The sequence below is a fragment of the Giraffa tippelskirchi genome, chromosome 2 (assembly GCF_054371585.1).
Source record: "Giraffa tippelskirchi isolate mGirTip1 chromosome 2, T2T-mGirTip1v1.2.pri, whole genome shotgun sequence".
NCBI lineage: Eukaryota > Metazoa > Chordata > Mammalia > Artiodactyla > Giraffidae > Giraffa > Giraffa tippelskirchi.
Window position 1 is genome coordinate 212,316,073 of NC_137276.1, and position 25,887 is coordinate 212,341,959.

Consider the following 25,887-nt stretch of genomic DNA (forward strand, 5'->3'; position numbering starts at 1 on the left):
GTCTGGCACGGAGATGATGCAGTTCTTCTCTTGGAATATCGTTACCCGCCCACTGCCTCTTCAAAGGACGGTCCAGTGTCTTCCCCAGACGATTGTCAATGCTGAACATTTCCTACCTCTGTACGCAGAGGAGTTTCCAAGGAAGACTCACGGCTGTTACGATCAGTGAGATGAAAAGAACTAAGGAGAGGGTGCTTCCTCTCTCTTTCAGGTCAGACAATACCTTAAAGACACTGAAAGTGTCTAGCAGCTTTCATCCACTGAACAGAAAGCTGGAACAATGAAACTCTTATGTAATGTCCCAGAACTTAGCACTTGCACTTTCATTTTATAAACAGATGAAAGTAACTGAAGCACACGAATCAATGACCAGTCCTTTAATAAAATCTAAAATGGATTTACTGAAGGGAAAATGAGTCTTATTACTATTATTGCTAAAGTTAAATATATTCCTTTCATGTGGGAAAAATAATTATCTTTTTTAAAGACATATAAAATATAGTTGTTATAACTCAGAGAAGAAAACAGGAATAAAGACATCCAAAGAAAAGGAAAACACTCACTTAAGAAGATACATGGACCTCAGTGTTCACAGCAGTATTATTTATAATAACCAAACTATGGAAGCAACCTATGTGCCCATCAACAGAGGAATGGATACAAAAGAATAAAATGTTGCCATTTGTGACAAAATGGGTGGACCTAAGCAATCTGTTTAAGGCACTGATAAATTAATTCATAAATCAAGATCCACAAAATGAACTTCACCCAGGGGCCTGGTCCATGTCACAAATCTAAATCTAAGTCAGCCTAGCTTACAGGAAGTGCTTCACTCTCAAGAAAATGTAACACCAGTCATAATCCTCCAACTCAGGTTTAGCTGGCTCAGTTCAGTTCAGTGGCTCAGTCGTGTCCGACTCTTTGCGACCCCGTGGCCTGCAGCACGCCAGGCCTCCCTGTCCATCACCAACTTCTGGAGTCCAGCCCCAACTTCTGGAGTCCACCCAAACCCATGTTCATTGAGTCGGTGATGCCATCCAACCATCTCATCCTCTGTCATCCCCTTCTCCTCCTGCCCTCAATCTTTCCCAGCATCAGGGTCTTTTCCAATGAGTCAGCTCTTCACAGCAGGTGGCCAAAATATTGGAGTTTCAGCTTCAACATCAGTCCTTCCAATGAACACCCAGGACTGATCTCCTTTAGGATGGACTGGTTGGATCTCCTTGTAGTCCAAGGGACTCTCAAGAGTCTTCTCCAACACTACAGTTCAAAAGCATCAATTCTTCTGTGCTCAGTTTTCTTTATAGTCTAACTCTCACATCTATACATGACCACTGGAAAAACCATAGCCTTGACTAGATGGACCTTTGTTGTTAAAGTAATGTCTCTGCTTTTTAATATGCTATCTAGGTTAGTCATAACTTTCCTACTAAGGAGTAAGCATCTTTTAATTCCATGGCTGCAGTCACCATCTGCAGTGATTTTGGAGCCCAAAAAATAAAGTCAGCCACTGTTTCCACTGTTTCCCCATCTATCTGTTTTGAAGTGATGGGACCAGATGCCATGATCTTAGTTTTCTGAATGTTGAGCTTTAAGCCAACTTTTTCATTCTTTTCTTTCACTTTCACCAAGAGGCTCTTTAGATCTTCTTCACCTTCTGCCTTAGCTGGCTCACCTTACCCTAGAAAATAGGACCTGGTAGCCTGTAAGCCTATAAGGAAAGCCTTGGCCTTTTAGCCAGTGGTACCCTGTTTCTCCCTTGCCTCTTCTAACATTCTATAAAACTCATTCTTGCCCCATATCCCTCAGTAATAGCGCTCCACTGATTGTGAGACATTGTCCCCTCCAATCCATGGGCTATTTTTTCTTGAATGCAAGTGTATGTGTGTGCTCAGTCATGTCTGACTCTTTGAAACCCCATGGCCTGTAGCCTGCCGGGCTCCTCTGTTCATGGGATTCTCCAGGCAAGAATACTGGGGTGGGTTGCCATTTCCTTCTCCAGAGGATCTTCCTGACCCACGGATTGAACCCACGTATCTTGTGTCTCTTGCATTGCAGGCGGATTGGTTATCACTGAGCCACTGGGGGAAATCCTTCCCCTTGAATAAAGGACATCAACTTGTTATTAAATTGGTTTAGTTTTTTCATTTGACAACACTTGTGACTACATGGGGGAACATTTAGAAGAGTTATTCATTAAAAATATACATTGAGGTTGTGGATTTAAGGCTTCCTTTGTCTCTGGCTGTTTTTAGTCTATTGCTTAGTTGTTTTTTAAAGATAGATCCTGAGGAGATGTATTAATTTCTGTGGAAATTCAAAGCAAAATCTAAGCAAAGTGAAATTGAAAAAAATATTGAAAATTATTTATGAATCAGTTTTTAATTTAATATCTGTTTATCACACACCTACTACTGGCACTGCACTGTGGTGGGATTTTCAGTTACATTTTTAACACAAGCCTTTTCTAGAAGAAAGGGAGACTAGAGGCAAAGCTTTAAGGATAAAGAATATTTAGTAAATGCTGAATGTTCTACCTGGGATTCTCAAGTACTGTTCCGTAGTTATGTTTTCACTAGCTGGCTGAGAAAAATAGATTATGTATGTATGTGGACAAAATGACACACATAAAGCTTGTATTCTAAATTTGCAACCTCAAACTTTATATGAGAAAAAAAAAACTGCAGTTAATGGTGCATGTACATTGTTTTGGGTTACTCAAAACAACTGGGTAAAACATTATTTTGGAAAAAACTTCTAAAGTACTCACATAATAAATATTTACTGTATATACTGATATCAGCAACCTAAGGGTGGTGTTTAGAGCCCAGTGGTTCATACAAACATTTCCAGGCATCAGTGCTGTATATTAAAAGTTAGAATTTAATTTGAGAGAGAGTATCTGCATTTCAAACCCTGCCAAGCTGAACTCACCTTTTCAAACCAAACACAATCTCTTCCAATTGGTATTCACAGTAAACAAAATATAAGCAGCAGAGGAAGTTTATGATAAACTATTTCTTATTTTAGAAAATGATGGAGATGATAAGGATACATTTAAAATATTCTAGGCAAAATAAAAGGTTGGAAATCATATGTTAAGTCACTATTTAGTTTATAGAAACAAAATCTCAGAACTGAGAAATTGAACTGTTGAGAATATATTGTATTCAGTTCTTTAATTAAAGCATGTAACTGTGGTAATCCTTGACTCAGTTTCCTCTTTGCAAGAAAACTAGTTGTTCACTGTTAGAGAGGCATTCTGTCAAGATTACAACTGGAGTTTGCATTTCTTTTTAATTCTGAAAAGGTCCCAGCTCTGCAGATTTAGATAACTCTGTGCATATTTGCATAACTGTTTGAAATCTGCAGTTTGGTGTCACATAAAAATGCATCCATATAGCATTACCTTGATGACATGGTAATGCCTCCTGACTGCCTATTTCTAAGTTTTTATTACCATTTTTATACGTTTGTGCACCCTCAAAGGGCTCCCCTGGCTTCAGGGGAACCTTATTCTCTGCAAGAAAAGAAGCATATAAGTGCACTATTATTATTTTTGAAGTCATATATGGAGTATAAAAATACACCCAGAGAGGAATTCTAGAGAGAAAAAGAAGCCTATCCCAAAGCCTCTTGCACAGTATTAAATCTTTTGCCTCTCTTCTCAGGCCCCTTGTAGGTTTCCTCTCTTTTGTCTCCCTCCTTAGACTGTGTGTGCTGTGATAAGAATTCCTCCCTGAAGCTGGAGCTTAGGTAGAGATGTTTAAGCTTTCCACTCACTAAAGCTGCAAAGAATAATAACAAATGTTGCAAATGCTGCAGTCAGGCACTGTAGCTCATTTCACAACCCAAAAGGTTTAAGTAATGAATGGAACCAGATGGGATTAGTCTGAAAATGGTTTAGGAGAAGAATGGGCCTTCCCTTTCGATTGGAGGGAAAGAGGGGGATTGATTTGGCAGGACAGAAGGTAGGAGAGAGCATTTTAATAGGCAGGGAAATGGTGAATGAAAGGAATTTGAGGCAATGGATGGCAAAGCATCCCACTAGGAGAGTGGGGACAAGTGGGCAAGTCCATAAACACCATGACTGAACTGGACACATTGTAACTAAAATGGCTTATTCATTTAACACATATATAGCAACTCACCTAGGGTTACCCAGCCATATGTTAGCTCTTAGAAAACAGGTAAGCTTAATTAATTTTAGATTTTCTGATCTCAACTCAAAATTTCATGACACACAAAAGGAAAAAAAAATACCAATAGAAAAAATTTCCTTCCCCTGATCCATTTACCCCTTTGTACAAGCTACTGTATTAAGAGCCAGAGAGAAATTGATAAGGTTAGTCTGGTAGCCACTCTCTACATATTAATGGTATTTACAAAGAAACAAACTCCTGGTCTCTCCTACCAAAAACTAAAAACATGGCTGAGAGAAGTGATACTTCGATCATGGGAGATGGGACCTCTGTGGACAGCATCTTGGATAAAATGATCTTAATCCTTTGTATTATATTCTTGATTCAATTGTAACATTGTTTTCTCAGTCATTGCAGTTTATTTATCTTTGAATAAGAGGTATACAATATACACCTCCATGTTTACTATAAGATTTTCTTAGTGCATGCTTTTTAATGCCTTACTACATTTTAAGGTCATACGTGCAAAATTTCCTTTAGAATTGAGGGTTCAGAAGAAATGTCTTCCTATGGAACTGGTATTATTTAACTTATCTCGTAATTAAAATTATGCAACTTTTAATGTTTTCTTTTTGGCATGGGTTTCCAGGAAATCTAAAACACATATATTAGTAATTTTACTGACCCTGTATATTGTATAGATTTGGTTCCTTCTTTCTTTAGACTTTATTTACTCTACTAGTCTATTAACTTTACCATTTATACTCTGTTAAAAATCAATGCAGTTTCTTTTGAAAAGATAAGAGTGTAAAGAAAAGAAGAGAGAATGGAAGGAAATAGAGATGAAAACCGGAGTGGAATAAGGAAGTGAGGATGAAAGCAAAAAAATAAGGAAGAAAGAAAATAAGAGAAAAAGGAAGGTGTAATTAAAGGAAAGGAGGAAGAGAGTATATTATTCCATTTGATTTCATCAATTTAATCCAAAATTGTCCTTGACCTCAAAAAATATACCACATTGTTTACAGGTTGATCATTCGGAAATAATTTTTAGGAGGGAGGCTGAATGAACAAGGAGTTTCTCTGGTGGCTAAGTGGTAAAGAACCCGCCTGCCAATGAAGGAAATGCAAGTTCCATCCCTGGGAAGAGAAGATCCCTGGAGAAGGAAATGGCAGCCCGCTCCAGTATTTTTGCCTGAGAAATCCCACGGTCAGACGAGCCTTGGTGGGCTAGTCTGTGGCGTCACAAAAGAGTTGGACATGACTTATGACTGACTAAACAACAACAACAGAATGAACAAGAAAACTTTCGTTATTCATTAAGGGAATGATAGTTTTCTCCGGCCTTTATCTGTTTCTATTTTAGAATATAGATGCCGCCCTCCCTCTCCCCAACAACAAGATTTAAGGGAATGGTGAAAGATATTTTGGTTTGGGGAAAACTATAATATTTGTTATTTTTATGTAACAATCTTTAAGTGAAGAAAAAAAGCCTTCCATTAAAAAAGCAGAAACAGCAACAAAAACCAAATGAAAAATCCCAACTCTGTAACAGGCTTTCACAGACTAGACAGCTAAGTCACAGAAAATTTATTGGTAAATGATTCACAATTGACCAGGAGAAATTTTATCTCTTTATATATATAATTATATTCTCAGTAATTTCCTTGCCACATAAATTTCTGGGTTGCAAAATACCCATTCAAGTTTAAGTCAGAATAAAAGTTAAAGACAGCAAAGAGTTTGATCCCTAAATTGAATTTATAAAAATAAGTGATTTCTTATAAAAGAATCCTTTATTTTCCAATAATATGTTTTCAAATACTTATTAGCATACATCAGGAATGAATTTTTCCCAAACAAGCAATAATACCAACCTGTGTTTGTTGAAATCTTAGCCGTGAATTTTTTTCTTTAAAAAAAAAAAACATTTTAATGATGTCCTGCTTTTGGTGGTCTTTTAAAACTCTCTAATTTTGTTTTGATCTACAGGGCAAAAAAGTTTTCCAGAGAAGTTAAAATAGGCTAGTGTCAGAATGAAAAGGTGAGGAATCCCCTGGATTAAGCCAGAGCTGACCTGCACATAGGGAAGCTAAACCTGCCTGTTGGGCTTCCGAGGTGGGGCTAGTAGTAAAGAACACACCTGTCAATGCGTAAGAAGTAAGAGAAGAGGGTTTGATCCCTGTGTCGGGAAGATCCCCTGGAGCAGGACACGGCAACCCACAACAGAATACTTGCCTGGAGAATTCCATGGACAGAGGAGCCTGGCAGGCTACAGTCCACAAGGGTTAGCACACATGCTCTTAGTAGGAGAAAAAATGTTTAATTATTTTTAACTTTGTTTTTAATACCAGATGAAATAAAACTGCCAAACTTCAGAGATGTTTTGTATAATTTCTATGTTTTCTACTGAAACAAATATACAACATTTCACGGCTTCTTTTGATATGACAGGACTACTTTCCTGTAGTAGGAGAATCATCCAGTGTTCTTGAAAGAACCAAGACCTCTGGCTCTTACTCTAGCCAAAATTCCTGCCTGAGTTCTATGGAGCCCCTAGCAATTCATGGTAACATGTAGCCAGTTTATAGTTGGAGGAGAAATAATGACATCTTTATTTTTACTAACTTGTAATTGAAACACAGTCTTTAGTTCTGCTACAAATGTAGGTGACTAACCACAATATTATTAGTAGCACCTATAATTTTGTAATCAAGACAAATTACACATATCTTCATATTTTACTGCATACTTCTAAAAGTATCACTTATGCTCATCTTTGATAGCACAGCAGTCATTAGAATCATCAACATATCTTATTTACTCTCTTAAAAAAGAAATATATAATATCATAGTTTTAACACTTTGATAACTTTTGCAATGAAATGAATTTCCTTCAAAATTATGTGCATTTTACTCTTTTGCAACTTAAAAATATGCACCTAAGAAGAGGTTTCCTAAAGGAGATCAGTCCTGGTTGTTCATTGGAAGGACTGATGTTGAAGCTGAAAGTCCAATACTTTGGCCATCTCATGCGAAGTGTTGACTCATTGGAAAAGACCCTGATGCTGGGAAAGATTGAGGGCAGGAGAAGAAGGGGACGACAGAGGATGAGATGGTTGGATGGTATCACCGACTCAATGGACATGGGTTTGGGTGGACTCAGGGAGTTGGTAATGGACAGGGAGGCCTGGCGTGCTGCGGTTCATGGGATCGCAGAGTCGGATATGACTGAGCGACTGAACTGAACTGAACTGAAGAAGAGGTTGGTAAGTTCCACCAGACTGCCAAAAATGTCCATGACACATAGAAGAAGGTTAAAGACAACTACACTTTGATAGTGATTCTCAAACTATAGCGAGCCTCAGAATCACCTTAAGGGCTTATTCAAATACAGATTGTTGGGCTCTGCTCTATACTTTCAGATGAGTGGGTCTGAGGTGGGGCTCCAGAATATAAATTTGTATACATGCATCCCAGGCGGTTGTTACAGATGCTGCTAATTCTTTTTTAACTTTATTTTTTAGTTTAATTTTTATTTTATATTGAGGTATAGTTGATTAGTTGATTCGCAATGCTGTGTTAGTTTCAGATATACAGCAAAGTGATTCAGTTTTACACGTATACTCATTCTTTTTCAGATTCTCCTGCCATGTAGGTTATTACAGAATATTGAGTAGAGATCCCTGTGATATATTGTACATCCTTGTTGATTATTTATTTTACATATAGTAGTGTGTATATGTTAATCCCAAACTCCTACTTTATCCCTCCCTTCAACCTTTCCCCTTTGGTAACCGTAAGTTTGTTTTCAGAGTTTGTGAATCTGTTTCTGTTTTGTAAATATGATCATGTGTATCATCTTTTTAGTTTTCACATATAAGTGATACCATATAATATTTGTCTTTCTTAAAATTTACTTTATTGAATTATAGTGGATAATTTCTGCTGTAGAGAAAAGTGATTCAGTTACTAATTTGATTTTAAAATGAAACACTGGGAACCGCTGACCTAGACCACCTTGAATCTGAATGTCTGGGAGCATGACTGGGTGATTTTATTGTATCACCAGGTTTGGGAACTGCTGATCCAGCTCTTGGATTACAATTCGATGGTATACTTGTTTTCATGCCCCTGCCCATAGCAGATATAATTACCTACCACTGTGTTTTCTACATCTTAGTGAGATGACATACCTATTACAAATTAATCTTAGGAAGTTATAAATTATTATAGTTTGCTATTATTTTCTCTTTGCTTATTTTTAATTAATGTATTTCTCATTCTAAAACAGGAAAAAAAATCAGAGCTACAAATTGCAATTCAGGCAAATGATGAGCTTTTTAGCTTGGTCAGTTAAACCAACTAAAATAAAATTTTTTTTCACCGTCTTGCTCACAGCTCCTCCTACCCAACTAGCCCACTGCCTCAACCATTCTACCCAAGGAACATAGCTAAGAATAAAATTAAAATTTTCTTTCATGTTGAACTCATAAATTAAAATTTTAAAATAACAGAAAATATTATTTATTATTTTTGTATAAACTTAGCAAATAAAAAAATCATTTAAATTTGAGGTAGCAGTTACCCTTTTTCTACTAATTCCTATATCTAATCTTTTTTGTGTTAAGGTTTTGCCTTCATAGTTGAAAATTTGGGGATAGTGACAGAAAATATGTACAAGAACAGGAGTATTATTTGTCTACCAATTACTTAAACTAATGGGAGACACAGATTCTATTTTCCATTTTCTATGAACCTATTTTTAGTGCTAAATTGTGAATATGAATTTGCTCTAGTGCTTACACAGGAAATTATTATGCTCTATGTATGTGAAATGTTAATTTAAAAAAATATTTACCACTCACCTCCCAACATTTTCAAAACATCTCTGAAATGGAAGAACATTGAAGTAATTCTATTTCTTATTTTGAGTTTCAGAATGAGAGGGTCAATTTGATGTTTTTGATATTTGAACTGAAGTTATCTAGCACAAGACTACGATGGGATTTAAAAATTAATATCAGTTCCTCAGGGGGATACATATAGCTAATTCTATTTTTAAAATGTTAGCATTTCCTAAATTTTATAGAGCTTTACAGACCTGATGACTTCTTGATTTTAATGCCTTAACAGAGCACATCAACTGCATCGTTCATTTATTGGGTTAATAACAGAGTAGTGTGGTTTCCTAGGAAATATTTTAAAAATCACTACTCAATATTTCTTTAACATTTATTCTTACATCAGTCTAAAATGTTTTCTTTCATACTTTGATCAGAGACATGAAAATGTTATTCAAAGTTCTTTTTACTCGTGCAGCTATCAATGGTGGGGAATGAAAATATTTCATTAAAAATAGGAAAGCTGATGAAATCTGCCTTATATAATTTACTAGAATCTGTGGGGAATTGCATTTTGTACCCTAACTGTGTAAATAATCTTGAGAGGCTACAGTGCCTTTTCAATAAATTGACTCTTACATTACTTTCCTCTGTACCAAACACATCATTTTAAACTCACTAAGTTTTCTTTCGTTAGCATGCACCAATCTAGACAAATTCTCATTAAGGCTGTAACTTTCTTTCAATTACTAGAGCACTAGGGAGACTAGTTAAGTGCTGGTCCAAAGATTAAAGTCTTTGCAGAGATTACCTGACTCATTTCTGAAGAGAGCCAAGTGTCTGACCTTCATGAAAAACATTGTGTTGAAGGCAGTGGGGTGTACTACTTGCTTTACACACACTAAAAAATATCTAGTTCTATGTTCCTGTCTGTGATTGTGACTGTGATTCATTAGAAATGAGGTCAGTGAACTAGAGAGTAAAATCTGGCTGGAGGGAAAAACTTGTAAATAGATAGTATACAGTTATGTGGAATTGGCCGTCATCTACAGAGCTCAGGCCACTTTCTAGAAAGTTTTCCCTGACATGCTCAAATTGAGTAGAGGTTCTCCTACAGGACATTGTATTTATCACATTATATTGTAATTCTCTATTTTTGTGTCTGTCTCCACCACATAAGCATTTAAAGCAAAAACTATGTCTTATTCATCCAAATATCAGACACATTATCATTGCCAATGCATAAACTTCTAATCTGTGAGTAATCAAATTAATGTATTTATATTAGCAACTGTTTGAAAAAATAATGAAGATAAATGTTTCCTTTCCAGTATGCACTTGCATGCCACTTGAGTCAGCTTTATGCTATCACTCAATATATTTTACTCAAATCATTAAAAATATTTTTTCCAAAGAAGATCTTGATTACTTTGATCTTTGTAAAGGCTTCACCTTAACCTCAACATTGTCTCTTTAAGGAGACAGTTTAGCAAAGGTTCACACACCACAGGGGAAAGAACACCTGTGTTGATACTCATATAGTTTTACTAAGACAGTAAACTGGAACACAAGTTCCTGTACAGTAAAAGCCCAATCATCCAGAGCATTTAGATTCATCAATTGTGGTCACAAGGTCAAGGAGCCAATCTCCTTAGCCTAAACTGTACTAAGTTCCTGAGTCTATAAAACAGCTCCTCAGCATGACTATCAAATTGAGTAGTGGAAGCAACTGTGGAAAATTCTTAAAGAGATGGGAATACCAGACCACATCACCTGCCTCCTGAGAAATCTGTATGCAGGTCAAGAAGCAACAGTTAGAACTGGACATGGAACAACAGACTGGTTCCAAATAGGAAAAGAAGTACGTCAAGGCTGTATATTGTCACCCTGCTTATTTAACTTATATGCAGAGTACATCGTGAGAAACTCTGGGCTGGAGGAAGCACAAGCTGGAATCAAGATTGCCGGGAGAAATATCAATAACCTCAGATATGCAGATGACATCACCCTTATGGCAGAAAGTCAAAAAGAACTAAAGAGCCTCTTGAAGAAAGTGAAAGAAGAGAGTGAAAAAGTTGGCTTAAAGCTCAACGTTCAGAAAACTAAGATTATGGCATCCATTCCCATCACTTCATGCCAAATAGATGGGGAAACAATGGAAACAGTGAGAGACTCTATTTTGGGGGCTCCAAAATCACTGCAGATGGTGATTGCAGCCATGAAACTAAAAGACGCTTGCTCCTTGGAAGAAAAGTTATGACCAATCTAGACAGTGTGTTAAAAAGCAGAGACATTACTTTGCCAACAAAGGTCCATCTAGTCAAAGCTATGGTTTTTCCAGTGGTCATGTATGGATGTGAGAGTTGGACTATAAAGAAAGCTGAGCGCCAAAGAATTGATGCTTTTGAACTGTGGTGTTGGAGAAGACTTTTGAGAGTCCCTTGGACTGCAAGGAGATCCAACCAGTCCATCCTAAAGGAGGTTCAGTCCTGGGTGTTATTTGGAAGGACTGATATTGAAGCTGAAACTCCAATACACTGGCCACCTGATGCGAAGATCTGACTCATTGGAAAAGACCCTGATGCTGGGAAAGATTGAGGGCAGGAGGAGAAGGGGATAACAGAGGATGAGATGGTTGGATGGCATCACTGACTCAGTGGACACGGGTTTGAATAACTCTGGGACTTGGTGATGGACAGGGAGACCTGGTGTGCTGCAGTCCACAGGGTCCCAAAGAGTCAGACATGACTGAACGACTGAAGTGAACTGTGTGGAAGCAAATAACTTCCTAGGGCCTCACCTGCATGGACTCACTATTGAACTAAAAGCAATGTTGAAGTAGGAATCTGGAGTCAGTGCCACTTATCCAGTGCTTTACTTGAAGTGAGGATATACAACTATCCATTTCAGTGTTTTGTTGATTTTTCATCAAAAAACATTATTCCCCATGACCAACACCCCACCGACTCAGTGGACATGAGTTTGAGCAAACTCGAGGAGATGGTGAAGGACAGGGAAGCCAGGTGTGCTGCAGTCCATGGGGTTGCAAAGAGTCGGACACGTCTGAGTGACTGAACTGAATTGATAGTAATTTTTTGAGTCATTAATATGGAATTATTACTTTAATTAAGTCTTGCAATTCTGCACATTTTCTTTCTCATGACAATAATACTTCTTCAGATTTTCCAAAAGAACTGTCATGAATGGGTCAGGAAGACACAGCAAAAGCATCTTCTCTCCATTACCCATGTAATTAGTTATATACATTATAATAGAGCATAAAATGGAATATTTCCTTTTCTTAAAGAAGACAATATATAGAAAATGTTTAATGACATGAGAAATGTTCATGTGTAAATTGGTTACAAAACAGCTTATAATATGGTATTTTGCATGATATTATGATATACTATGTGAAAAGAAGAGAAGTGAAAAGCGAAGGAGAAAAGAAAAGGAAAGATATTCCCATCTGAATGCAGAGTTCCAAAGAATAGCAACAAGAGATAAGAAAGCCTTCCTCAGTGATCAATGCAAAGAAATAGAGGAAAACAACAAAATGGGAAAGACTAGAGATCTCTTCAAGAAAATTAGAGATACCAAGGGAACATTTCATGCAAAGATGGGCTCGATAAAGGACAGAAATGGTATGGACCTAACAGAATCAGGAGGTATTGAGAAGAGGTGGCAAGAATAAACAGAAGAACTGTACAAAAAAGATCTTCATGACACAGATAATCACGATGATGTGATCACTCACCTAGAGCCAGACATCCTGGAATGTGAAGTCAAGTGGGCCTTAGAAAGCATCACTACGAACAAAACTAGTGGAGGTGATGGAATTCCAGTTGAGCTATTTCAAATCCTGAAAGATGATGCTGTGAAAGTGCTGCACTCAATATGCCAACAGATTTGGAAAACTCAGCAGTGGCCACAGGACTGGAAACGGTCAGTTTTCATCCCAATCCCAAAGAAAGACAATGCCAAAGAATGTTCAAACTACCACACAATTGCACTCATCTCACATGCTAGTAAAGTAATGCTCAAAATTCTCCATCCCAGGCTTCAACAATATGTGAACTGTGAGTTTCCAGATATTCAAGCTGGTTTTAGAAAAGGCAGAAGAATCAGAGATCAAATTGCCAACATCTGCTGGAGCACTGAAAAAGCAAGAGAGTTGCAGAAAAACATTTATTTCAGCTTTATTGACTATGCCAATGTCTTTGTGTGGATCACAGCAAACTCTGGAAAATTCTGAGAGATGGGAATACCAGACCCACTCACCTGCCTCTTGAGAAACCTGTATGTAGGTCAGGAAATAACAGTTAGAACTGGACATGGAACAACAGACTGGTTCCAAATAGGAAAAGGAGCATGTCAAGGCTGTATATTGTCACCCTACTTATTTAACTTATATGCAGAGTACATCATGAGAAACTCTGGGCTGGAGGAAGCACAAGCTGGAATCAAGATTGCCGGGAGAAATATCAGTAACCTCAGATATGCAGATGACACCATCCTTATGGCAGAAAGTGAAGAAGAACTAAAAAGCCTCTTGATGCAAGTGAAGGAGGAGAGTGAAAAAGTTGGCTTAAAGCTCAACATTCAGAAAACTAAGATCATGGCATCTGGTCCCATCACTTCATGACAAATAGATGGGTAAACAGTGGAAACAGTGTCAGACTTTATTTTGGGGGGCTCCAAAATCACTGCAGATGGGGATTGCAGCCATGAAAATAAAAGACACTTACTCCTTGGAAGGAAAGTTATGACCAACCTAGACAGCATATTAAAAAGCAGAGGCATTACTTTGCCAACAAAGGTCCATCTAGTCAAGGCTATGATTTTTCCAGTAGTCATGTATGAATGTGAGAGTTGGAGTGTGAAGTAAGCTGAGAGCTGAAGAATTGATCCTTTTGAACTCTGGTGTTGGATAAGACTCTTGAGAGTCCCTTGGACTGCAAGGAGATCCAACCAGTCCATCCTAAAGGAGATCAGTCCTGGGTGTTCACTGGAAGGACTGATATTGAAGCTGAAACTCCAATATTTTGGCCACCTCATGCGAAGAGTTGACTCATTGGGAGAGACCCTGATGCTGGGAAGGATTGGGGGCAGGAGGAGAAGGGGACGACAGAGGATGAGATGGCTGGATGGCATCCCTGACTCGATGGACATGGTTTGGGTAAACTCTGGGACTTGGTGATGTACAGGGAGGTCTGGCGTGCTGCAATTCATGGGGTCGCAGAGTAGGACACAACTCAGTGACTGAACTGAACCGAACTGATGATATACTATTTCTGTTTACTCATATATATGTAATATTTCTTGAAAGATTGTTAACTGTGTTTGTCTTTTTGAGAATGGGGTTAAACAAGATTTATGTTTTCTTCCTTTTGAGCATATGTATTTTCTAAATTCATGACTTTCAGCAAATTTTAAATTTCTTAATAAACCCAATTTGAAACCCATAAAAAAGCTTGAGAATAATTTGAGAGCTGAGTGGAATTACTTACCCGAGTCCCAGCAGCTGACATACATCATCTGCGATCTGGGTTGTCCAGTTCTCGGCACAGACTACATGCCATATGCTTTGAATCCTGAACTGCACCAAACCACTGCTGTCTGTCGTGCCATTGAAGAGACGCACTAAAAAGATGAGATCATACACAGGGTCACTGTGACCCAAGCCAATAAGCAAATGTTGGACTCTTCAGCTAAACATGTGATGTTCTTAACATTTAGAGATTGATAGTGTATGATTTTTCTTAAGAACATGCTGGAAGTCTTAAGCTGAAAATGGTAAGTTTGGTAGTATGAATTTTGCTTTTTCATGTGATTATAAAGATGGAACTAGCAGAGATATGTAAGTTCATTGCATATCAGTACAGCACATAAACAGAAAATAAAGCTATTTTGAAGAGCTTACCTTGTAAGCATAGTTACTAAAAAAAGGAAAACAAATTCAAGAACAACTTTAAACAATTTTTTTTTCTTACTTTTCTCTCCAGAAGGTATTTTCTTTGACCTTATTTTTCTGCTGTTTGGTTTCTGTCATCCTCCCTTCAATTTACAACCATTTAGGACAGAGCGTTAAGGCCATTAGCGGCTAGATGGGAGACTGGGCTAAGAGAGTTAGTTTATCAAACAGATAAAATATCACCCCTCCTCGTTTTACCCGCAAATACCATACAATAATTCTGTAAGTGATTGTTAGTTTATCATTTTTTCTGATGATAAAAAAAATAAAGGTATTGCCTATAGAATTAGACAGATTTGGGTTGAAAACATAGCCCTAAGCCTTACTAGATGTGTGATCTTTTGCAACTACTTAACTCCTCCAAGCCTCAGTTTTCAGTGAAACAGAGTTAATTCCAATTATGTTAAGATCATTTTACAGCACTCTGTTACAGCACATGCACATCATAAATAGCTTTTAATATTTTTTTTTCTTTTTTTGAAATAAAAGTAGGACAGAGTAAAAGTAGTCATTATTCCTAATGTAACAGAGAGCTGGAGAGGGGCTGGACAGGAGACTCAAGGCAGGAGGAGAATTAGATACTGAAGAATCAAGAATGCAAGCACAAGTCTAAGAAAGTCAGTTATAAATGAGCATGAAGGGGCCTCTGTGTGTAGGCAAGGTACAAAGTATAAGAGTAAAGCAGTGGCTAGAGTGGCTGGCATGGGCTGCTGTCCTTCTGAGGTATTTTATGCTTTTTACCTGAAAATGCATTGTCCTAGACCTAAAGCTGGGCTTCCCAGGTGGCGCTAGTGGTAAAGAGCCTGCCTGCCAATGCAGGAGACCTAAGAGGTGCGAGTTAGATCTGTGGGTCAGGAAGATCACCTGGAGAAGCAAATGGCAACCCACTCCAGGATTCTCGCCTCGGAAATCACATGGACACAGGAGCTTGGAAGTCCATAGGGTCACACAGAGTCATACATGACTGAAGCAACTTAATGCACGCGGACTTAAAGGTATTAAGTGTAGTCAACTTTAAACAGAAACAAGTTCGCGTGTTAGCATTTCTTGTAACCAGAATGGTGGCAGAGGCACTAAAATCACCAGGAAATCATAACCCATAAGTGCCAAGATATGTCCTAATAAATATAGTCATACTCTTCCTTTTGTATTTGTAGAATCCAAATGTAGAAATTAAGACGATCCAAGTTTTTTCCTAAAAATAAAACGTACCACAATGTGCTTCATCTGAGCCATCCTTACAGTGTGGAAAACCATCACAGAGATTCACCAGCGTAATACACTCCCCATTCTTACACTGAAAATTGTCTTCCTTGCAGGGTTCTATGGAGGGAAAAAATATGTATTGTATAGGATAATGAAATGACAAATAGACCATTCTGGAGTACCCATCCCGTTTCTGTCCCTTTAAACATCCATTCTTTGCCACAGTCCTTGGTTAAGCTGACTTTGATATTGAACATGACAAAACAAATGTTCCAAATGCTTTTGCAATAGTCCTGTCAAAGCTAGAGACGTGGTTTAGTTAGAATAAGAACAAAACCTTAAGCATCTCCTTTGCAGCAGAGGGCAAGGCAGTTCCAAGTGACGTGTGAGAGATTTTGGACATACCATCCCACACTGTCTCTGTGAATCTTATAAATTCTTCCAACCCAATGAATGTGAATGTACAAGTAACAACCACCGGAATGTTCACAAGTATAGAGCGATCTCTTGGTTTTACCATCTAAATGATACCTCCAAACCTTTCTTACACAGAAATGTGGAAGCTGTCTTTTGGTGGAATCAAAGTTGGACCAAGCTGGAAATAGTTTAATGAAAGCATGGTCAGGTGGGAAAAAGTCATCTAAAGAAATGGAAACTGCAATAGCAGTAATTTGAAAGGAAACGGGGAAAGCAGGGCTGGAGTTATTGGGAATGTGCTTGGACATGAAAAAACAGAAGGACAATGAAGAGGCTGGGCAAGAGAGGATCAGAGTACATATGGTGGTTGCTTCCAGAATTTGAGTTGTGCAAAAGATGTCTACTTGAAATATTCATTGTTTAAAGGGAGTGATAACTATGTTTCCTGGAAATGTTTGTTTATTCTTATAGAGTTTTGCTCTGGGGGAGCCCTCATCTCACTGGAAAAGAGGGGTTTGCTACCCTTGAGTTGTTTTCTGATTGTGGCTTGGAAGGAGTAGCTACATCCTGATATTAGAATCTCCATTGGGCCACATGGAATCTGGATTTTCTGAGAAAGGAAATAGCAGTTGGGTATGAAGAGGCTTTTCTTGGGCTCCAAAATCACTGCAGATAGTGACTGCAGCCATGAAATTAAAAGATGTTTGTTCCTTGGAAGAAAAGCTATGACAAACCTAGACAGTGTATTAAAAAGCTGAGGCATTATTTTGCTGGCAAATGTCTGTATAGTCAAAGCTATGGTTTTTCCAGTAGTCATGTACAGATGAAAGGCTGGACCGTAAAGAAGGCTGAGTGCAGAAGAACTGATGCTTTCAAACTGAGGTACTGGAGAAGACTCTTGAGAGTCCCTTGGACACAGCAAGGAGATCAAACCAGTCAATCCTAAAGGAAATCAACCCTGAATAGTCATCAGAAGGACTGATCCTGAAGCTCCAATACTTTGGCCACCTGATGCAAAAAGCTAAGTCATTGGAAAAGACCCTGATGCTTGGAAAGATTGAAGGCAGGAGGAGAAGGGGACGGCAAAGGATGAGATGGTTGGAAGATATCACTGACTCAGTGGACATGAGTTTGAGCAAACTCTGGGAGATAGAAAAGGACAAGAAAGACTGGTGTGCTGCTTCAAGGGATCACAAAGGATTGGACGTGACTGAGTAACTGAGCAACAACAAAGATGGGTAAAAGTAAAGCTTTTTCTATTAATGCTCTCATTGGGTCCATTCATTAAATTGAATCTGTAACTTACTAGCTGTAATATCTATATGCCTTGCTTCTTCATTTTTATATGCCTAGGACTTGACAAAATGACTGGAACAAAGTAGGAAATTAGTAGATATTCATTAAATGTTAAGTGAATTAATTTGTATTAGATAAGTGGATATGCCTCAAAAATCAGCATGAACATTAGTAATAAACACAATATGAAGAAATCACTAAAAGTATGATTTCAAAAAATACATTTAAAAAATAGACAGTTGATTGGCTGATGATAACTACTGACTTGAAAAATAAAAATCAATTCTATGAATTATGAAGATAAAATCTACTTGTTTGATTTTGGGTGCAGGTTAAAACATAAGCTCTGGAATCATGTGACTGATTTGACCTTCAATTTAAACATTTTCTTTTTACTTATTTTTGACCTTTGATAAATAAATTCATCTTTTAGAAACTCAGTTTCTTTGATATAAGTGGGATAAATACTGCTTATGTCTTAGGTATATTATGAGAATCATTTTTAAAAAAATTGAATGTATTTACTGTGCCAATATGAATACACCGAATGCAGAATAAATTTTATCCTTAATAGTAAAAGTAGTAACACTTAGAGGTCATCCTTTTCATTGATAACTTCTATGTGCTGGTTGTGCTATTTTCTTCTCCAGATAATGCAAGAAATCCTACCTAATGCTTTCCTCCAGGTATCTCACAGCAATAATTGGAGGTATTTGTATCTGTTATTTTAAACTTTGATAAAGCCTATATTTTTTCTGCCCAAATTTAAGTTACTTTAATAAAAAATACTTTAAATAAAGGCGTGATTGGGATAGTTGCTTCTACAAATGTTTATCCACTGAGCGTAGGTTACATATATCAAGTATAATACTATTAGGAAGGTTCTTGTAAATGCAATTATCAATTTATTTCACAAACACATATTTCTAAACCAGATTAGTGAGACAACAAATGGGCAAAGACAGCTACTTATTCTACAGGCAAGCCTCAATGTTTTAACTGACTTTATATTTTAATCTTTCCAGTATCGAGTTTAGAAAGCAGGAATACTTAAAGCTAGGTATACATGTGTAGAATTTATATCTTCTATTTTAAAACTATATTTTAATATATATAATATTTATTTTAAAAGCTGACAGCCTAATTTTGTATCCATAATCAAATATCTTAATATACTTACAGAATGTTAGTCACCACTAGTTATTTTTAAACTATCCCATTATTTTGTTTTCATAGATTTTTAAAGTCATTAGGTAAAAATGAGTTTGAAATGCCAATAATTTAATCATTGATAATTTATTAATAATTTTACTCTTTTACTGGTATAGCCAGGCTATATTTAATTCAAAAAGCATGTGTCCATTGAACTAAAATTTAAATAACTAAATAAAAATATGAATGAAAGCATGTGCAAATATCTGAAAATTGTAGTTCATTTTTCTGCTCTAGCCAAGGCTGTTAGTGTTATACCAAATGAACATAGAAAAATTATCTTATCTTCATAAGATGAGTTTGTTGGAATAAAAAAAAATGCTGAATGGGAAAAAATAATCTATTGCTGCTGAACTGAAAATAAATGACAAATTCTGAGAAATTCAAATAAATTGTTTCAAAATTTCCCTTTATGTACATAAACTGGATTCTGATTCTTTGCAGCATGCAACAAGTCGACTTCAAGAATTTAATCCAAAAGTTTAACTCTCTGTGGCCTCTGGAGTCTATTTCTGATCATTTTATGCCCATAGTGAGAGAGACAAAAAGAAATATTGTTAAGAACTCAATTTTTCCTTCTCCTTTCTGTGAAGTCTCCAATAGCCCTGCCTCATTTGTCAACATATGCCTGGTTTTAAATGGAACTGAACTGATCTCTAAGGCACATGCCACTCAATCTGGGGAGGGCGCTGAACCCCTAAGTGTAATCAGTTGCCACTTCCACAGTTGCCAGATAAGCACTATTGAGTTCCAGATTAAGACTCTGAGATTCAGAAAAGAGCAATGAGGGGACATTCAGAGGAGAGTGATCTTAATAAATCCTATTTCTTATATTCTAGTTTAATGTAAATAAAATGTGAAAACTAAGATAAAGAAAGGAGATACAAAAAAATATGTTGTATGTTGTACAATAGTTTTACATGTCAATTAAGTGCTTTGGAAGGTGTACCTAAAATATCTTAGAAGATAAATGAAACACATTCATGCTGCATATTTATGATATTCCTTTGCTCCTTTTTTCCTAAAATGACCAGCAAAGCAAGACATCAGTATAAAGATGTGTGTGCCTAATCTCTCCTTGCACTACCAGTGTGATTATCTGCCCCTGCCAATTCACTGTGTCTGTAATTGCTTTTCAACCTTTTGGTGTAAAACAATCCCTCTGAGTAGAATCTTTTTTTTTTTTAATTTTTTTAAAATAAATTTATTTATTTTAGTTGGGGGCTAATTACTTTACAGTAATTAGTAAATTAAGTAATTAAGTAGTGGTTTTTGCCATACATTGACATGAATCAGCCATGGGTTTACATGTGTTCCCCACTGTACAATAAGCATAGTGTTTTTCTGAGAGCGTAGTTTTAGAAATGAAAATTAATTATTCGTGTATAAAATACTGAACATACTGAAACTGAAAATAAGTGCTTCAAATAAAGGAATATGAGATCAATATAAAAAAAAAAAAACAATCCCTCTGGGAGAACAGTATGTTGATAATAACTCAGTCACTCCATTTTCTAGTCCCTAGCAGCATACGTCCCTGGCCAAGAAGAATGTGAGACCACATTCTCAACATAGTCAACACAGAGTGATGGTCATGGAAGACTCCATTTTAGCTTCAATCCAGGCAATTTTCTCTAAATGATTTATTGCCTAAATAACATTATCATAGTAACTGAAATCTTTTGAAAGGGCAAACAAATAAAAACTATACCTAGGCCATAAATCTCCTATCTATTTTGTGTTGTAAGCCATAGAGGTTCTTTTGGCTTTTATCTTGACTAGAAATTGCTTGTAATATTTTTCAAAGTCCTAATGTATTTACTTTATTAGAAGACTCAAATAAAGCCAGCAACTGTAATATTTTTGATGAAAGAGATGTTGCTGCCTTCCTTTCCCCAACCTATTCTCTTTATAATTCTTTCCTCTCTTTTCCTTTACAGTTTAGAATATGGCTTAAAGACCTACTATTTCTTCAAAATTTTGTTTCAAGATGTTTTCATTTTTGCAGATGGGAGATGGTCAATAATTACTTTTTTGGATAAATTCACTCCCTTATTGGTTACAGCTATTAGTTTTTCTCAATCTCATTAGTTCAATTGGTTTTACAATTCATCTTCATTTCTTTAAAAATGTAGTAATTTTCAGTCAGAGAAAGACCAGTATCATATGACATTACTTCTACGTGGACTCTAAAATAATGATACATATTTTATCCTTTCTGGTGCAATGGTAAGATGGTAAATGGGATTGGTTCCTTAATTTCTCTTTCTGATCTTTTGTTGTTAGTTTATAAGAATGCAAAAGATTTCTGTGTATTAATTGTGTATCTTGGAACTTAATCAAATTCATTGATGAGCTCTATTATTTTCTGATAGTGTCTTTATTATTTTCTATGTAACTGATCCAACACTGTAAATCAACTATACTCTAAAAAAAAACTTAATAAAAATTAAAAAAAATAAAAAGAATACAAATGAACTTATTTACAAAACAGAAAGAGACTCACAGACATAGAAATTAAACTTACTGTTATCAAAGGGGAAAGTGGGATAGAGAGAGGGATAAATTAGGAGGTTAAGATTAACATGAACACTACTATGCATGAAATAGAAAATCAACAAGGACCTACTGTACAGAACAGGAGACTGTGCTCAATATTTTGTAATAACCTATAAGAGAAAAGAATCTGAAAAGGAATATATATAATATATGTAACATATAAATGAATCACTCCACTGTATATGTGAAAATAACACAATATTGTAAATCAACTATACTTCAATAAAAAAAAGAAAGTAGAAAAAACTGGTTCATTTTAATTTGGTGAATAGACATGGGACAATATTAAACAGATAATAACTCAATTTGCACTTAATATAATATGCTACAAGTTTTTAGTTTATTTTGTGTTTTATACTCACTGGAAATAAGCATTGAAAAATGATTTTTATTGTAATAACAAATAAATATAACTAGAATAAATTTAAAAAGCATATAGTACTTCTCAAAAGTTCCTTCCATGACATCTTTGGAAAAAAGTTGGGAAGCCCACCTCTCCAAGAGAGTAACTATTAGGTATTTTCTTGCTTTATTTTAAAATAGAGAACCAAGCACATAATTGTATTTCATTCAAATACAAATGATACTGATGTCATACATTTTCTTTATTGCAGAAGTTTCTCCTTGAAAACTTAGAAATATCACTCCACTGTTTTAAAATATTCATCATGAAATGACTAAAATATAAAGCTGAACTGGTTTATAACATCTTTAAAAACTGATTCTGCTTATTCTCCTTTAAAATTTTATGAAAACTTTCCTTTAAAAATTTAAAATTTTAATATGAAATGTTCTAACACTGATTCCTACTTATAAATTTTTACAGTAAGCAATCATATTTCATGATTTTTCAGACACTTAAATCAGATCTAGAAATTATATTGTATTTTCCTATTATAACTTTCAGTGTTAATTTTAATTGGCTCTCTTCCTTTGGGAATGACTATTACTTTCAATTTGTGGGTTGATGTTTTTCCTGTATGCACATCAGAGACTTCCACATATTTCCATCATTTTACCTATCATTTTTGACTCTTGATCATGCTTTTGTGCAGTGTTTTTGTGAGAATGTGGTATTTTGGTGTCAGAGTGTTTGAATAGGTGTATGATTGACCAAAAATCTGTGCAGTTCACATCATTACCAAAAACCTCTGATGGAGTCAGAAATAATAATTTGGCTGTGGTAGAGTTTCAACAAGAAATTCCTCTTCTCAAAGAAGAGAATAGGTCATAGGGATAGAAAAGTGACTTAATTCAAAACAGGTGGTCTCAAAATTGCCTTGATTACTACTTTCCAAAGCAGTGATTTAATTATCTCCTAAGTTAGTTTCTGATTTTGTATATATCATATCTATCGATATCACTCTCTCTATATGTCTTACACATTATATTTACACAAACATCTATTTAGATTTTCACATCAATATATTTTCTGTTTTGCTATTTTGAAAGATAATTATAAATATAATTTAAAATAAATAATTTTCTTTATAAATTAAAATCATTGTAAATCATATTACTTGCTATATGTTTCTCTTTTTTCATGTACTCTTTTTTAAGATACATTCTAATTTTCAGTTGCTCTAAAGTCTTTATTCCTTTTCTTTGGTGCTGCATATTCTTTCATAGGCCTTAATGTTTTTGTTTGTTTACTTCCCTAATTGATGTTTTGTTTATTTACTTCACTAGCGGATTTTTTGGTTGATTCATGTCAGTGTTGCTTATAAATCCTAAGTAGGTATATCTAATACCAATCACAAATTCCAGAAGAATAGCATCATTTTCTAAGCTATCATTTACTCCCATCTGAGTAGCTTGGACAGTAACAATTGTTATGACATATTCAGGGCCAGAGGATAGATAAGCTATAGGTCATTTTTCACATTTGCAGTAATGTTCAAAGCACACAACTTTCTAGGATGAGGTCTAAGTTGTGAGTAGAGGAACAGATATTTGTACAGATGATTCTAGTATTAGAGAATAGGCCAGATGATGATCAATACTACAATCCTACATCGTTTCTAGACATTCTAATTAAATACCTACTGACCACAATTTCCTGTGGAAGGGAAATACAGATGTAGGAAGCCATGTGTATTCTGTCTTCCTGACATACTTCCACCTAGAGAACCACTAAGTGGTGGGGCAGAGGTATTTTAAAAAATCATAGTTCAGGGGGAGCAGCAAGCCATAAAAATTCTCTTTAGACCACTGAATGCAGAGTTAAATCTCACATATATGAATGAAATATCTGTATCTGTATCTACATCAATAACTATATCTACATCTCTCCATGATGAGCAGGCAGGTCACAATTTTGTTTTTCCTGCTGATTATGTTATGGATGTAATAAAAAAATATAGGGTAACAAGGTTGTAAAAAGTGTGAAGTGAAAGTGTTTGCTGCTCAGTTGTGTCCGACTCTAGGAGACCCCATGGACTGTAGCCTGCCAGGCTCCTCTGTCCATGGGATTCTCCAGGCAAGAATACCGGAGTGGGTTGCCATTCCCTTCTCCCGGGGATCTTCCCCACACAGGGATCGAACCCAGGTTTCCTGTGTTGAAGGCAGACTCTACCATCTGAGCCACCAAAAAGATTGTGCATTCCAGCAAATATTAGCATCAAATTCCTTCTGCCTTCATGGCTGTGCCTTTTCACACTGTCTGTCTCCAAGAAGTTGATGTTAATTTTTTAATTGGATGTTGTTGGCATTCAAACAGCTCATTTGCTTGTTTTCCTGCTGTTCTCTGAAAATGTTCTTGGCAAAAGGAACGTGATGGACAATGCTCCTTCCTCACAGTGCCAAGAAGCCTCCCTTTACAGTTTAAAATGGCCCTCTTCAGTGTACAAGATGCACAACTCCTTACATAGCAGAGAAGCGCGAATAGGTCTGCTGAAAAACCTGTGTGGAGTCCCTGCTTTAAGCATAATCACCTAGTGGTTGATCAGGTGTAAAGGAAGGAAGAAATTCTCCTTTAAGATGAGAAAAAATGAACGAATGTGCTAGAATGCAAACATTGAAATTAAATTCTGGCTGTTTCTATTGTTTGGCTCCAAAACTTATAAGGCAGCATGTAATCCCACACCTGCTTACCTGGAATCCCCAAGCCATAGCCAGTAGTGAAATTTGCTTTAAATCCCCGTTTTACCAACACATTATCAGTGATAAAAAGTACAGTCATTCGGTTGGTGGTTGAGAACACATCCTTTACTGGACCAGGGCCTGTGTACACAGCTGCTCCCAAAGAAAATGGGATAATCAGTGAGACAATCATTTGACTCTAGAAGGAAATGTATCCTTTTTCTTAATTCTGTCTCCCAGACATATGCAACATTCAGCGTGGCTTGCTCAAGAAGCACCCACACATAGGTAAACATGTACATTCTCTTATATGCTAGACACTGCTTCTAAGAAAGCCAACTTCTCTGTTGATCTTTTCCAGTATTACTTAAGGTTTCTGCAGCTCTAGAATTTAATGATGAAATTACTCATAATATTGTCTGACTTAGCACCAGTATTATTCAAAGCTCATGCTACCCCAGAATATTATTTGCCTCCTTTTAAAGACCTTTATAAAACAATGGAGATTATAAATAAATTTTTACAATTTTCGTCTCAATAAATTTAGTCTAAATTTTTATCTTAATAAATCAATTGCCTTTTTAATAAATTTTTGTTTAAATTCATTTGATATTTTTTTATAAATTGAATCACTAACCTTATCTGAAAGATATATTAGAGACAGATAATGTAGACCTAAATGGTGGTATTCAATTTTTCCCCCTCTAATCCCTAGGGCTACAGGGCTTCATAAACAATAAAATCCTCTTGGTAACCTTTCCCTTCTCCAGGGGATATTCCAAACACAGGGGTCGAACCCAGGTCTCCCGCATTGCAGGCAGATTCTTTACCAGCTAGCTGAGCCACAAAGGAAGCCCTATTTAAAAGTACTGGCTTCAGTTAATTTAAAAATACATTCATTGTGTTAAATATTTTATATATTGGAATACTTGAAAGTGATTCTGTATCAAAAGAGTTTCGTGCTGATAAATTTGAAAACAATGATTATGAGATCCTTTTGGAATTCTTATTTACTTTTCAATGATTGATGGAAATACTAAGAGGTGAAATGATAAAAACTGATTATTCTTAGATCATGAGAACAGAAATTTTTATTAGAAAGACAACATAAAGTGAAAATGGAAAAACTACTCAAAATGCATTGATAACTGTATTGAAA

General features: G+C 36.1%; 1 protein-coding gene across 2 annotated transcripts in view; it reads right to left on the reverse strand.

The window, feature by feature from the left end:
* TMPRSS15 (transmembrane serine protease 15) overlaps positions 1-25,887 on the reverse strand; it is a 135,103-nt gene that overhangs the window by 30,041 nt on the left and 79,175 nt on the right. For both annotated transcript variants that reach the window (XM_081572670.1, XM_081572669.1), the window contains 3 exons: positions 24,741-24,881; positions 16,170-16,280; positions 14,494-14,626 (listed from right to left, as the gene is read on the reverse strand). In XM_081572670.1, the coding sequence (XP_081428796.1) occupies positions 14,494-14,626; positions 16,170-16,280; positions 24,741-24,881 (385 nt within the window). The remainder of the gene's footprint in view (positions 1-14,493; positions 14,627-16,169; positions 16,281-24,740; positions 24,882-25,887) is intronic.